The 15,448-nt window shown below is 44.3% G+C and overlaps 1 protein-coding gene across 1 annotated transcript; it reads right to left on the reverse strand.

The window, feature by feature from the left end:
• Positions 1–725: 725 nt before the first annotated feature.
• On the reverse strand, positions 726–15,340 carry Amd1 (adenosylmethionine decarboxylase 1). Its single transcript, XM_052751452.1, has 8 exons — positions 15,105–15,340; positions 7,254–7,340; positions 6,186–6,312; positions 4,601–4,703; positions 3,268–3,310; positions 2,332–2,569; positions 2,089–2,244; positions 726–1,428 (listed from the first exon to the last, which is right to left on the reverse strand). Exons 1-8 carry the CDS (start codon positions 15,212–15,214, stop codon positions 1,288–1,290), a joined length of 1,005 nt encoding a protein of 334 aa, XP_052607412.1. The 5' UTR covers positions 15,215–15,340; the 3' UTR covers positions 726–1,287.
• Positions 15,341–15,448: the final 108 nt, after the last annotated feature.

Below are 15,448 nucleotides of genomic sequence, written 5' to 3' on the forward strand. Positions count from 1 at the left end.
CCTCACTCTGGGCAGTCGTTCATTGGATCATGTGAACACCGTGGTGAACGAAGACCACACAGAACAGGTGAAGTCAGAACAGCTCACATGCATCACACACACACAAAAAATACAGCTTCTAAGTCAAAGATGGAAATGCCACAGATTCTCCTTTGAATCAAATTTTCTTTTAGTAGAAATTGGTGGCAATAGGTTAAAAGTTAACCACACGTACTGAGGTCAGAATATCTAGGATTAATTATCTGCCTTGACTCAGTGGACTTCTTCTGGTCACTAATAAGTCAGTGAAGGCATGGCAGGTGCTCCATTAAAGCTAAAAGTGCACCGCATAGCCGACCGGTTCCAGCGAGTTTTATTTTTTTTTTTAAATGGGTTCTCTCTGCTAATCACCCCTAGAGACCGAACTCTTTTCATTTAATACATTCAGCTTTGTCATTTATCTTCCACAGTTCATGCCAATAAGGAGGCCCCATTCTTATGTCTTTAAAAAAAAAAAAAAAAAAATCAAGCCAGGGACCGCCTCAAACATCCCACCGGGGTATAAGATTATATATAAGCCCTGTGTAACTGTGTATTGCTTTCATGGGGGGAGCAGTGAGTTGAGGGAAGAGGAAAAGACTCCGTGGTGAGAGAAGAAATCAATCACAGGACTATAAAAGCAGGAACAACTATTCACACAGCAGAACACAAAACAGTAACCCGAATCAGCATTTTCTTACAAGGACTCAACTTGTGGAAGAAAAACTTTAATTGCCATTGCATAAAACACCTGTATGAAGTAAAAATCGGTCTTGAATAACATTAGTAGAGAATATGCTCTAGAAAGTGGAGGTAACTGGATGTAAAAACTCTGGCAGCAATTTAATAGAACAGTCGCAGATGGTCAGCTGAGGCCAGCATCTAATGAGGACGAAAGCCTTGTCTGTGGGGGATTTTGGACGATGCCTGCAGAAATATTACACTGTGCATAAACCAAATTGAATCATTTTCACAAGTGTCGTAAGGATTCATACAGTCAAAGTTCTTTTCTACATGCACTTCAATTCCACAGCAAGAGTGGCATAGAACACCTAAACACAGAGGAGAGCATTCATGCAAGATATCTAACTCCTTGATATAATAATGCATACACTTCAAAATGGTTACACTATCAATACACCTAGGGCTTTCTGCAGCTACAAGGTGGTGGTCATGGAGAACACAGCCCCCAGTGTCAACATCTAGAAAGCAGCCACCACCTCCTGTGTGTCTTCTCTTTTTGCGTTTTTTCTTCTTCATTTTTCTTAATCAACTCTGCTGTTGTTGCTGCTTCTTAGCAAAACTGGTAAAAACAAAATTGTAATCATTGAACATAGCACTCTGGCAATCAAGACGTTTAAAACCTTCAATCTTCTGGGGGGAAGAAAGCACTGTGCGACATTTAGAACTCTGGGGAAAAATGGAAACAAACATTAGTACTTCCAATCTCTAGATTATTTTCAGACAAAACAGTAATGCCTATTTTCAGACAAAACAGTAATGCCATGATGACTATCTTAATAAAAGATTTTATTTATTTAATGCGTGCGTGCGTGTGTGTATACACACGTACGTATGTACGATTCCTTGGCATTTCGGTGTTTTATGAGCTAGCTGATGTGGGTGCTGAGATCTGAACTTGGGTTTCCTGCTGAAGGTGCTCTTAACTACTGAGTTCTCTCCAGCCCCAAACTGGCATCTTATCTTTTTTCTTGTGGGCGTCTTATAGTCTCTGACCAGGCTGTCAACAGGGAGCATCAGTACAACAAGAGCTTGCTAACTGGGTGCTACACAAAACAGACTACTGAAAATCTAATGAAACGTGCAAGGTTTCTCCGCCCACAGTAACCCCTGGGAATGGCACTGCATTACATACAGCTCAGTAACCAGGTACAGTTGTCACCCTACAGCATGTCTTGTGGCAATCCCTGTTATCCCATTTACTTCAAGGCTTTATTACTCCTAGCAACCACATTAGTTGGGCTGGGAAGTGCTTGCCTAGCATGTGCAAGACCATGGATTCAGTTCCTAGTGTGGCTGAAAGGATAAAGAAAACAGAAGTCAAATTACCTGATTAACAAACAAGGTGGTCACAAATTTTCCTGGCTTGAAGACTTCCACAACCTTCCTGATCAGGTCATCGTAGGAGGTCTGACTTAAGTTTGTTTCAAAGCTAACATAAGAGAATTCTGGTTCTGGAGTGATGTGAATAGTCCAATATGTTCCCTTTGAGAAAAGTTGTATTAGTAGTAGTAATAGAAAGGAAAGATATAAATATTAAAACACCATTGAAGATTCATTCTATTTACTTACATCCGATTTCATCCCATTCATTGAGTAGCCACAAGGATTGAACAGTGTGGCATCAATGACAGAACCTGGTATCAGGTCACGAATTCCACTCTCACGAGTGACATCCTTTGCAGTAACACCATCTTTCATGTAGAACTGGTCCATAACTGCTGGGTCGAGCTCACTCATCAGAATTTCCAGGGTTTGATCTGGCTGATTGATTACTCGGCTCTCTGGGAAATCCAAAGTATACAAGTACCTACATAGAAGTAAAGCAGCTTAGCTTCAACAGAGCTTACAGATTAGAATGAGCCTTACATCAATTCTTTCAAGAATGCCCATACCCAGCAGAGCAGCTGTGGCACACTCCCAGCACTTGGGAGGCAGAAGCAAGCGGATCTCTGAGTTGAGACCAGCACGATCTACAGGGCAAGTTCCAGGACAGCTAGGGCTACACAGAAAAACCCTGTCTCAAAAAGCCAAAAGAAGCTCAGGACCCCCTCTCTCACCATGGCCATACTTAAAACCTTATAGCAGCTGTGGCTGCTGTATCAGACCAAGCCAGGTAACATTCTAGCCTTGAGTCGAAGGGGGGGTTTCATGAGCCCCCAACCTTAACAGAAAAGCCAGGGACGCCTGATGGCTTCTGAGGGAAGAGTTAGTTTGTCTTTAAGGGTTCTAGGTGGTTGACAAACTCCAGTGGATGGCCGGATGAATACCCAGGAATATAGATAGATACGAGCAATGAATTCAAACACTCTCTACCACTGAACTACACTTCCCATCCTTTTCCTTTTGTCTCACTACACTGTCTTTACTGGCCTTGTTCCTCTTACCGCAGCCTTCAGAGTAGCTAGGATTAACAAGCATGGGCTACCAGGTCTAGCTTAAAACAATACCCCTGTTCCCTCCAAAACCCCCACACACGGGCAACAAAACCAAACCAAAATTACATACCAACAGTCAGAATTCATACGTCCCATACAATATGCTGCTCCGTCTGTAAGGAAAGAGAATATTTTTAAAAATCCACTTAACAGGATGGTTCATTATCAATCATTCAATGAACAGTTTTATTAGTCACCTATTAAAAATGTCATCAGTGAAGAGAAATTAAAGTGGGTAAGTTCGAAGAAGGAAAAAAAAACCCATCTTCTTAGCGCTCTTTTTAAAAGGTTTGTTGTATGTGTATAGTTTGCTGGCACCACATGGTACTTTGTGCTCACAGGTCAGACCCATCACTCTGTGGGCACCAGGTCCTCTGGAAGAGCAGCAAAGGCTTAAATCCCTCAGTGCCTCCCTTTTGCTCTTACACATTTTTCTTCTGGCTGCCACTGATACTCCTGAAATACAGATGGACCTAAATGGTTGAGAAACTACAGTTCACCTTCTTCCTAAAACTCTCACAGGCAGAGAATTGGTTACTTTTCTATTCTTCTTCTAACTAATAAGCTGTTTTACTTACATATCCCTTCCAAACTGTTTTAAGATTTCCCTTAGCACAGCAAACCAACTAGGAAATGACACCAGTAAATATCCACCACTTTCTGGCAGTACATAGTGTTTGAGGTCATAAATTACTGGCAAATACCTGAAGTCTTTTTATTTCTTGAAGTATTGAAGATCAAATTCAGGGCCTCACACACGCTAAGTATGCATTCACCACTATTTGTGAGCTACACATACCTTACCCCCAGGATTTTTACCTCTAAATCCATTCCTGTAAGTGATTTTGCAAAGTTATGAAGATATCTTAGGTTTAGAGCCACCTACCTTATTTCACCCCAGCTGGTGGTTTTGAAACAAGTTCTCACTATCTGGCCCAGACTGGCCTTGAATGTTAGGCTCAAGGGCTCCTTCAGTTGACTTACTAACCAGGAATACAGGCTTTGCTTCCCAATGACATTGTCTACCTTAACAGCACTGACATTATTTTTACAATTACACAATACAACTTGTACTGTTACCCACACAACCAAAATTTGCTCAAAATCTTTAAACATCCAGATAAACAGAAAAAAAAGCACAGAATTAATATAGCACCACATTTACACACACACACACACACACACACACACACACACACACACACACACACACACACACACACTTCCAGTAGCAAACAATTCAAACAATGATGGAGTTCCAGACCAGCCCCAGACCACCAAGGGCTAGCTACATCATGGGATCCTGTTTCAGAATCACAACAAAAACAAACACCCACCCATCTTTAAACGGTTGTACACCTAACTTTAACAGATTAGAATTACTACGCTCTATTTTTACTTACTTGGGAAAATTGCATTCAGAAACTCAATTTCTTCCTGGAAATTCCGGTGTGGGTACCCTTGGTGAGAAGGCTTCATGAAATTCTTACGAGAATAAAAGAAGCTCTTAAAAGAGAGAGAAAGATCTTTAGGAATTTTTCCCTAAATCAATTTTCTACATGTAGAAAAGACAACAAAATAAAAACTTTACAAATGTTTCAAGGTGTAACTGTGAAGCACACAAATTAGCCACCAGAACGACAATAATATGCATAATTTCACAACTGCAACGAACTTTTAAAGCTGGAATAGAATAAAAAAAAAACCATGTCTATCAACAGGTCAGAAGCACAAAACACATTTCCTCCTAGAAAAGTGCTTCCTTTTAAGGGTCCTACCTTCGTTTTGATTCCCAGCACTCATGGAGGCTCACAAATCCTCTCTAAACTCCAGCCCCAGGGAATCTGATGCCCTAGTCTGGCTTCCATGGGCACTGGGCACACATGGCACACACATTCATACACATGTGCACAAGCACTAAGAAGTGCGTGTGGAGGTCGGAGGACAATCTGTAGTCATTTCCCTCCTACCTTTTGTGGTTCTAGGGATAAAACAAGGTGTCAGGCTTGCACGGGAAGTGTTTTTCAAGTCAGTCAACACTATTAAGTGCCTATGTTTTAGATTTCTTACAAGGACAGTTGAGTAATTATCAGAAGTGCACTAGTGGGAGGGGTGCGATGGATCACAGCTTTAATCTTAGTACCAAGGACACCAAAGCAAGAATGTAATATTGTTGGTTGTTTTTTTACTCTTGAGGGGTCCACCACCCAACTCCCAAATAAATCACACACAGAGGCTTATTAATTATAAATGCCCAGCCTTAGCTTGGCTTGTTTCTAGTCAGCTTTCCTTAACTTAAATTATCCCGTCTACCTTTTGCCTCTGGGCTTTTTTCCTTTTCTTACTTTTGTAATCTTACTTTCACTCTTACTCTGGCTGGCTCCATCTTTCCTTGCACCTCTTCCTTCTTTTCTCTTGCTCTTGTTCTCCCAGACTTCTATATATTCTCTCTGCCTGTCAGCCCTGCCTATCCTTTCTCCTGCCTTGCTATTGGCCATTCAGCTCTTTATTAAAAGTAAGTAACATAGCGTCACAGAGTTAAACAAACAAATGCAACATAAAAGAATGCAACACACTTTACAACATTAAATGTTCCACAGCATAAACACATCTTAAAATAATATTCTACAACAGTGTAAATCCAAGACCAGCCAGGGCTCCAAAGCCAGCTCCCCCATTTCCCACCCTCCAAAATAGGCTGAGTATGGTAACATGAATCTGTAATTCCAGAACTCTGGAAGAAGGGGCAAGAGGACTGAGTTTGAGGCAAGCCTGGGGTATACCCCCAAACAGCATTAGCAGGGCAGGCAGTTTAGTGACAGAACTTTTGACTAGCATATGTGAAGCCTTGGTTTGGGTTCAGTCCCAACCACAGATGCAAAGAAACCAAAATTCTGAGATTTTAATGACATTTCTTTCTTTTAGGTAAAATATTGAAATCCAACCCAAACAGAAACCACTCTTTTGACACTGTGTCTGAGCACTTACTTGAATTGAGTCAAACCCACTGTAATCCCTAGCAAGCTTCAACAGGGGAACCAGTGCTTTCAGTAAGAGGGTGGTACCACATGTCTTCAAAATGAAACGTCTCTTGGAGACAAACATGCTACTCTCACTGCAACAGAAAGGCACAAGGTCATTACCTCAGCATATTTTACTGAAAATACAATTAATGTACCAGTGCAGCAATTTGTAATTTTTACATCACCATTGGATGTACATTATATGCACAAAATTAGAACTAGAAAAACTATTAGCTTTATATCCTTTCATAGCTCATGCCTATAACCTACATTCAGTCACTCTTCATATCCCCTAATATTTAACCTCTCAATCTCTCTTCTACACACATACATAACTATTGGCTAGGGTGGGAGTACATGCATTAACTGTGTTATCTTGCTTAAATAGTACATCCCAAGTCCTTATTGTTCCTGAAATTGTGTGATTTTATTTTTTTCTTTAGAGTGAATATTTAGTTTTATTTCACATTCATTCTTATGTCTGGACACCACACACCACAGCCTAACCAAGTACGGATGGTATTGTGTGCTCACCACTATTTCCTAAGTAACAGATTTTACCTCCTCGTGGACACCACTGCTCTCCCGTGTTTTTTCATCTTTAACTAGATAACAAGCTTTGTGAGGAAATCAATGTTTTTGTACATCATTATATACTTGGCATGGTACACAGTAAGCATTGACCAACATGTGCGTATGCCAAACACAGACTTAGTTAAAAATAAAGCCAGATATTATGTATGTTATGTAATGTAAGGCCCAATGCCCACAGTATAAACTATGCATTCAAAGCATTTATTGGTTAAGCCAACCTTGCACCTAATTTTAAGGCCAGCCTGGTCTACAGAGTGAGATCCAGGACAGGCACTGAAACTACACAGAGAAACCATGTCTCAAAACACCAAAAACAAAACAAAACAAAACAAAACAACAACAACAAAAAACCCAAAACCAAACCAAACACCCTGGAAAACACAGATTCCATGAGAGGAGAGTGTGGTGTGTCTCACCCATGGCTACAATCAGGACTCACCTGAGTACATAAGCTTCCTGCTTGTCAGTCTTTGTCACACTTATGATTGAGCACTGCACATCCTTCAAAAGGACATCCCACTCAGATCTGTCATTCAACAAAACCCACAATTAGCAACAGGACTATTTCTACCAGACTTTATTCTTTAAGACCACCTTTGTCCTCCGTTGTTAGAGATGGAACCTGGCCCGTGAGAAGCAAGCACTCCACCGAGTTATATTTCTAGTCTCTTAAGATAGATTTTTAAACAGAAAATCTGACACAGTAACTAGGACCATTTAACCCATTTATTTATTTGAGACAGTGTTTCATTGGGTAGCCCTGGCTCCTGTACACAGGCTGGCCCCCAACTCAGATCTGTCATTAAAGAGTGTACCACACCACACTGGCCATTTCCCTTTTCTTTTCAAATTAAAAGTAATTATTTATTTTATGTGTGTAGGATATTCTGCCCACATGTCTGCATACAACATGTGTATGGTGCCCAGAGGCCAAAAGAGGCCATCAGATCACTGGGAATGGGAGTTACAGATGGTTCTAAGTGGCCACATGGGTTGCTGGAAATCCAACCTGTGTCTTCTGGGAGAGCAGCCATTGCTCTTTACCAGGAAGTCATCTCTCCAACCTCTCCATTTACTATCATAAGCAAAGAGTATGTATTTCTTTGGGGCAGGGAGGGAGAGGGTCCTTTCTTAATAACGATCTTTTTGTTTTGTTTTGAGATGAGTTTCTCTGTGTAGCCCTGGCTGTCCTAACTTACTCCATATCATGCTGGCTTTGAACTCGGAGACCCACCTGCCTCTGCCTCCCAAGTGCTGGGATTAAAGGTATGTACCACTACAACCCAGCTTTTTTTCAACATCTTTAACAGTTACTTCAATATACTTACTAATACTTACATTCTAATCCACATACTTCCTTGTTGGGGGTTGAGTTGTTCTTTGCACAGGCTACAGACAAATGTCCTTGGCCTTTACCCACTCACATGCCAGAAGAAGCACCCCCCAACCTTCATCTGTGCCAATCAAAAACATCTCCCAATACTGCCACATGTCTCCTGGGTAGCAACTGTCCCCAAGTAAGAAATACTGAACTAAGTCAACAAGAAAGTATCTTTTAATGGGTTGGCTTTGTTGACTATCAGTATGAATGCTATGTTTAAAATCTGTAATATCGCCGGGCAGTGGTGGCCCATGCCTTTAATCCCAGCACTCAGGAGGCAGAGGCAGGAGGATCTCTGTGAGTTCAAGGCCAGCCTGGACTACAGAGTGAGTTCCAGTAAAGGCGCAAAGCTACACAGAGAAACCCTGTCTCGAAATAAAAAACCAACCCCCCCAAATCTGTATATAAAGACTTACCAAATAGAACCATTTGGTGAAATAGTTAATATAGGCTAGTAATTTTAGTGCAGGGTTAGGAATAAAGCACACATCTTCAACCTTTATTACTGACTCCACTGGACTTTCTAAACAGATAAATAGCTAACTCAGAAATGCCTCAGCCAACTATAAAGTTTTGTTGTCTTCCTATCACATGGACACCAATAAAAAAAGTCAGCATACCTTCTTGTAAAGCTAGGAGATAATTATTTCAAGGCAGATAAATGCTCTTAAACTAATCAGTTCTGCCTCTAGTAGACAAAAATTACCACAGATACTATATATGAATAGACTACTGTAGGTTCCAATAAGGCATTATGTACCTTCATAATCATTTGGTTAAGACTTTAAGTCAGTGTTTCCTTTAATTCCATGAGAGAAAAAAATACTGACTACTTTGAACATCACTGTTAGTTGAGGAAGAAGCATGCTGGGATGCGAAGATGGAGGAAGCACAATTCAGTCGTCTCTTACTAACTAGAACTGGGCAAAGCTGTGTGCTGTACTCAGCACCTGTAACTATGCTTATAACCTAGCAGTGGAGAGGCCTGGACTGCACAGCTGTCTCAAACAAACTAGCCACAAGATGATACTCAGTGCCTGCCTAGCATACATAAGGCTGAATTCCAATCCTAGCTCTTTCCTCCAAGTGAAAGCAAGCAGCAGTCATGGAAAACTGTATAGAACCCCCACACATGAAAGTTAGGTCTAGAACACTGCACTCTCAGCATAACTTACAATATCTTTAAAAAAAAAAAAAAAAAGGAGCCGGGCAGTGGTGGCGCAAGCCTTTAATCCCAGCACTCGGGAGGCAAAGCCAGGCGGATCTCTGTGTGTTCGAGGCCAGCCTGGGCTACAGAGCGAGATCCAGGAAAGGCTCAAAGCTACACAGAGAAACCCTGTCTCAGAAAAAAAAAAAAAAAGTAAGCCCCATCAAATGCTTGAACTAAGAGCATATTAACTAACATTAAACAGTCACAAATACTCTACCATTCCACCCAAGTCAAGTCTACACAAGCTAAAAAGGCAGAAGAGGAGCTGGAGAGATGGTTCAGTGGTTGAGAATACTGCCTACTCTTATAGAAGACCTGGGTTTAATTCCCAACACCCACATCTACCACATCATTATTCTTTATTTTTATACTGCTTTAGGTATACATAAGCTAGACTTTTTTTTTGTAGTTCCGGTGCCTGTCTGTCCTGGATCTCGTTCTGTAGACCAGGCTGGCCTTGAACTCAGAGATCCACCTGGCTCTGCCTCCTGAGTGCTGGGATTAAAGGTGTGTACTACCGCCGCCCGGCGCTACAGACTGTTTTTTAAAAGAGACTTTTATTATTTTGTGTATGAGTGCTTTGCCTGCATGTATGCCTGTGCACAACATACATGCCTGGTGCCCACAGAGGGACTGTGGCATCAGATTCACAAGATAAAACTATTTGAACTACAGTGAGTAAACAAAAATGGACACAAGGAGAAAGAACAGTACCAGTAGGTACAGTAGACAGAATGAAATCAGGGCCAAGAGGACAGCTACGTCGATTCTATTGCCAGAGACTATCTGAGAAAGGCGGCCAGAGATTTAATCTATGATTACATTCATGCCACTTCCTAAGTAAAATGGCTGGTTTCAAAGTTCAGTTTACCCAGTCACTGTTTAAAATTCAACAGAAGCTACCAAATTAGTGAGAACACACACAGCTTTACTATGGTCTGTTTCTGAGACTCTTATACTCAGGCCACTACTAACCCAAGGCAGACCTTGTGTCAAAAGTAACCAAACACATAGTATTTATCATGGCTGCTCACAACTGCTTCCACTCCAGCTCCAGGGGATCCGATGCTCTCTTCTGGCCTCCAAGGGCACATGCATGTGTGCACGCATGCACACAAACGCCTAAATAAATTGTCCCAAATTTATCTGTACAATTTTCTCTATTGCTGCTACTTTATTCAGTGTATGTATGCTTAAGATAGATAGCTTGGAGGCAACAGAATGACTCAGTGTATAGTACCCGAGTTTGACCCACAGAACCACAGGAGGGAGTGAGGGAGGGAGGGGGGGGGGCGAGATGGAAAAGAACTGACTTTGGTTAGCTGCCCTCTGCCCACAGGAACAAACACTTGCAATAGGGCAGCACTACAACAAGAGTTGGTGTGGGAAGCCATGGATCCAACTCAAAGGTTCTCTGGCAATGCACTGTGAATTCCCCTGTCTAAGTGACCAGAACTCAACACTGCAACAACAACAGTCAACTAAGAAGGGAGCTCACAGAGTGTCATGGCTGAGGTGTGACTACCTCCAACAAAAAGAAAGAGGAGGGCCTCAGGACTCAGGCCTGGTGGCACGGCCTTTAGTCCCAGCACTCAGTATGCAGAAGCAGGAAGTTCTCTGTAGTTCAAAGGCCAGCCGAGTCTACATAGTGAGCTCCAGGACTATGTAAAAAGACCCTGTCTTGGCATTAAAGCCTGGAAGACAAACCCATTTTGCTTACTTAAAGGGTCTGCTCTATTCGCTCACACCATACACAAAAATCACTTTCAGGTGAGTTTTGTATCAGTATGAAATGTAAAACCTTTATGGGAAAACATCTTCCCCAGACCGAGATTAGCAAAGATATTTAAAATAGGGCGTCACAAAAGCTACCAGGAAAAATTATTACCAATAAACTAAACTTAATGTGTGCCCATCAGTATGGGTGGACATGCATGGAGTAGCCAGATGACAATTTACGAGTGTGTCTGTCTCCTACCTGTCCCAGCCTCCCTAGGGTTCTGTACTGGGTTAAAGGAATCAAGTTCAGGTCCTAGCCCTGGGCTAACTGTAAGCTATCTCCCCAGACCCGTTTGTTTTCTGAGACAGGGTCTCACTCTTGCCTAGACTAACCTTAACGCCCCTGAAATCCTACTGCCCCATTCTTCTGGTTCCAGGTGAGCACCACCAGCTCAGCTGAAATCCTAACAGAGCCTGGCTACATACAGATCAAGCCACCACCTCAAAAAAAAGAAAGAAAAAGGAAGTGAATCCAAAGTTACTTCCTATAAGGAGCATCTCCAAAAAGATACAGGATTGATGGGGGGGGGGGGGGGGGCTGGGATCTCACTTTGCAGACCAGGCAAGCTGCAAGCTCATAAAGATCCATGGCCTCTGTACCTGAGCCCCAGGATGAAGGCACATGTCACCACACCCATCAAATTTTATCATTATTGTGTATGCGTATCTGGTATGCATGCCATGATGTACTTGTGTATGTCAGAGGACAACTCTTAGGAAGTATTTCTCTCCAACTTTTATGTGGGTTTCTGGGATGAAACTCATCTTGCTTTTGTAGACAAGGCATCGATCTGCCTGCCTTTGCTTCCAGGATGCTAAGATTAAGATCATGTGCCAAAATATCCAGCAGCACATTCATGCCCCTTTGCAATCCAGCCCTCCCTTTGTCAAGGCCTCCAGTCCACCACTGACCGGTCTTGTCAGATCAGTTTGCACTTCTGGTTTACAGAAATGAAATCTTAAAGCACGTACTTTTGTCTGGCTTCTTTTCTCAGCATATCTGTTTTCGTCATTACTCATGTGTTGTATATATCAATGGCTCATTTATTGTTGGGTAGCACTCTGTTGTACGATTTTACAACTATCCATTTGTTCTTTATTTTATTAAAGATGTACGCCACTAATTCCTAACCACCTCCCCCTGCCCCCCTTTAGGAGAACTGTTTCCAGTTTGGGAGTTTATCACAAAACTGCTATTAAAATTCCTAAGTCCTTATATGGAGATATATTTCCTGCTTTTGCTGGCAAACACAAATAAACCAACTGGATCTTTCTTAAAATGATCAGGCCTGGTTATGTTGTTTAAGATGTTCCCCTGCTTCATGCAGAAGGTGTGAAAAAGCAGCCCTTATTTCTAAAAGGCACGGCACCTCTGTAGATACTAAGATATCTATTCTTCGTTCTTTCTGCAGGCTTATGTTCACTATGCTTCAAACATAGACTGCTTCTATTTTTTTTTTTTATTTTTTTTATTTTTTTTTTTTTAGGTTTTTCGAGACAGGGTTTCTCTGTGCAGCTTTGCGCCTTTCCTGGATCTCGCTCTCTAGACCAGGCTGGCCTCGAACTCACAAAGATCCGCCTGCCTCTGCCTCCCAAGTGCTGGGATTAAAGGCATGCGCCACCACTGCCCGGCCATAGACTGCTTCTTTATTTAACTGGTCTGCCCATCTTTCAACTTCAGCTTGTCTGCTCACATTTCCATAGCTATTGAAGGCAGTATTTTCAGCAATGACATGTAAGGACTTTCTGATTATCAAATATTACTCAATACAACACAGTTTAATGAGTTCCAGGCCAGCCAAGGCTACATGGGGGAAACTATATCCCAAACACAAAACCCTGAAAGTTTACTTTGTTGAAGAGTGGGCTCAAAGTCTGGATAAAAAGAACTTGGTGGTGCATGCCTTTAATCCCAGCACTCGGGAGGCAGAGGCAGGTGAATCTCTGTGAGTTCGAGGCCAGCCTGGGCTAGAGAGTGAGTTCCAGGAAAGGCTCCAAAGCTACGCAGAGAAACCCTGTCTCGAAAAAATAAATATGTTTCCATTTCAGAAATGATTCAGGGCTCCCACAAAAAGACTCCTTGTTAAGCCACGGATTAGGTAGCTTTACCTACCACCTACTTTTTTTTCAGATCCTTCTTTAAAAGCCTCATAGTAAATAACAACCAGTGCCCGGCTTCTTATTTTTTCAGTCAGTGAAAAATAGTGAACTTCTTTCAGTTCTTCCGAACAGATTTCAGCTACTACTTGCTTAAAGCTAGCTGTAGAGTAGTGCTTAAGACTGTATCACACCGAAACAGTAAAAATTTCAGTTACCTGGTTACACACAAAGTATATGCGGTTTTCAAACAGTTAAAGGAAGTACCTTGTCTTTTTAAAAAGGCCTCTCCTCTACCCAGGAGACACTTAACAGGCACACGTTTCTTGGTATGGGCGTCAGATGCCCTGGAACCAGAGTTACAGATGGTTGTACGCTGCTATGAGGGTGCTGGAACTTGAATCTGGGTCCTCTGGAAGAGCATCCAGTGCTCTTATCTGCTGAGCCATTTCTAGAGTCCCATTCTGGCATCTTAGACTAAGAATTTGGGGACGACATCTTCCCTTTATTATAGGTGTTACAGATTATTTCGGGCTTCCAAATGCTCTTGCAATTTCCTACCGCACCCCGTCATTCACTTCGTACCAAGATTTTCTAGGAAATAATCCTGGTAGCATTAGCTTTTCGAGAAGCCTATCACAACCACCAGCTTTCCATTTGTGAGAGGAATAAGCTTCTCCGTGATTATTAGGAGAAGATTAACGACAACGGACAACGGAGACCGTAACGCTTCAGGCTACACTTCCCCCTACAATGGGAACCTCCGCAGCAACTAGTAAGAACTGCGTTTCCCAGTGTGCCTTAAAGTCCCGGCAGCACGTGGCCGCCGGGATTCTCTCCTCGCTTTTTGTCAGAAGACGGTTGCACCGCGCAGCCAACATTCCTAAAACGCCCATTGGTCCACACCCTGGGGCCAGGCTCCCGGAGGGGCCCGAGAGCTCATTGGTCCGCCTCTCAATGAACCGGACCACGCCGGTTCCTCCGCCACCCTGGTGGCCCTGGCGCCCCGAGGAACACGGCGGAGCCCGTGCACCGGCCCCCGAAGCCGGCAGCTGGTGTCACCGCCGCCGGGTCCACGCATCCTCAGTCCCAACTGCACACTTCGAGGCGCGATCCCATTCTCCACAGCGAGCCCACCAGCAGCTCTTCGCGCGACGTCCCGTGGTCGTCGCCGCGGGTGCCCGCCCGGGTGCGAGCGCCGGGGCCCCCCCAGGTTGCTTCGCTCCAGCTTAAGGCATTATTAAACAGGTCCCCGGGCTGACCGGCCTCCATCCACCCCCGTGATCGCCGCTCGGTAGTAACAGGTTACACAACCCAAGGTCAGGGGACCCGGGGGGCGAGCCCCGGAGGGTCCCGAGGCGCTCGGCTGCGGGGCACGGCGGGCCCAGCACTGCGACACGGCGGCTCCCGCCCAACCCCGCCGCCCGAGCGCCGCCACGCGCGGCAGCCTACCCCGCGGCGGGAGGCCTGCTCCCGAGCCCCGCGGCCCAGCCAGGCCCGCCCAGCTCGCGCTCCGCCCGCCCGGCCGCCCCTCACCCGCGCGGGCACGCCGTGACGAGCCACACCTGCCGGAGGGCCGCGCGCCCCCCGCCCCGGCCCCGGCCCCGGCCGCCCGGCCGCCCGGCCCCGCCATCCGCCGGGGACGTTACCTGAGCACGCGGCCGCGCCGGCCTCCTCCCCTCCCCTCCCCCCGGCGCAGGCGGCCCCGCAACGGCAGCGGGGAGAAGCCCGTTCCCGCCCGCCGACCTGGCCCCACCTGAGGCCGAGCCTCGAGCCTCGCGGGCGGCGGCGGCGAGCCCCCCTCCCAGGCCCCCCGCACCCACCTTGGGATGGTGCGGAGATCCCCAGATCCCTGGCTTGCGTCGGACTGCTGCCTGGAGAACCAGACCTCCAGCAGTTTCTCGGTCCCTTCGAAAAAATGTGCAGCTTCCATCACCGTGAGACGAGCGAACAACCAACAACCACAGAAAATCAACTAAATTAAATCTCTTCTCCCGCCGCTCCTGCCGCCGCTGCGGATTGTTCCAGCTGTGTTACTAAAGTTCAGGTTCCTTTTTTTTTTTTTTTGCTATAATTTTATATTAACTTTTTTTTAAAAAAAGGACTAATAAAATTTTCCCGGCTATTTTTTTTTTTTTTTTTTTTTTGTGAGCGAAAGTTGAATGTG

The sequence above is a fragment of the Peromyscus californicus genome, unplaced genomic scaffold (assembly GCF_007827085.1).
Source record: "Peromyscus californicus insignis strain IS unplaced genomic scaffold, ASM782708v3 Scaffold_22__1_contigs__length_63687245, whole genome shotgun sequence".
NCBI lineage: Eukaryota > Metazoa > Chordata > Mammalia > Rodentia > Cricetidae > Peromyscus > Peromyscus californicus.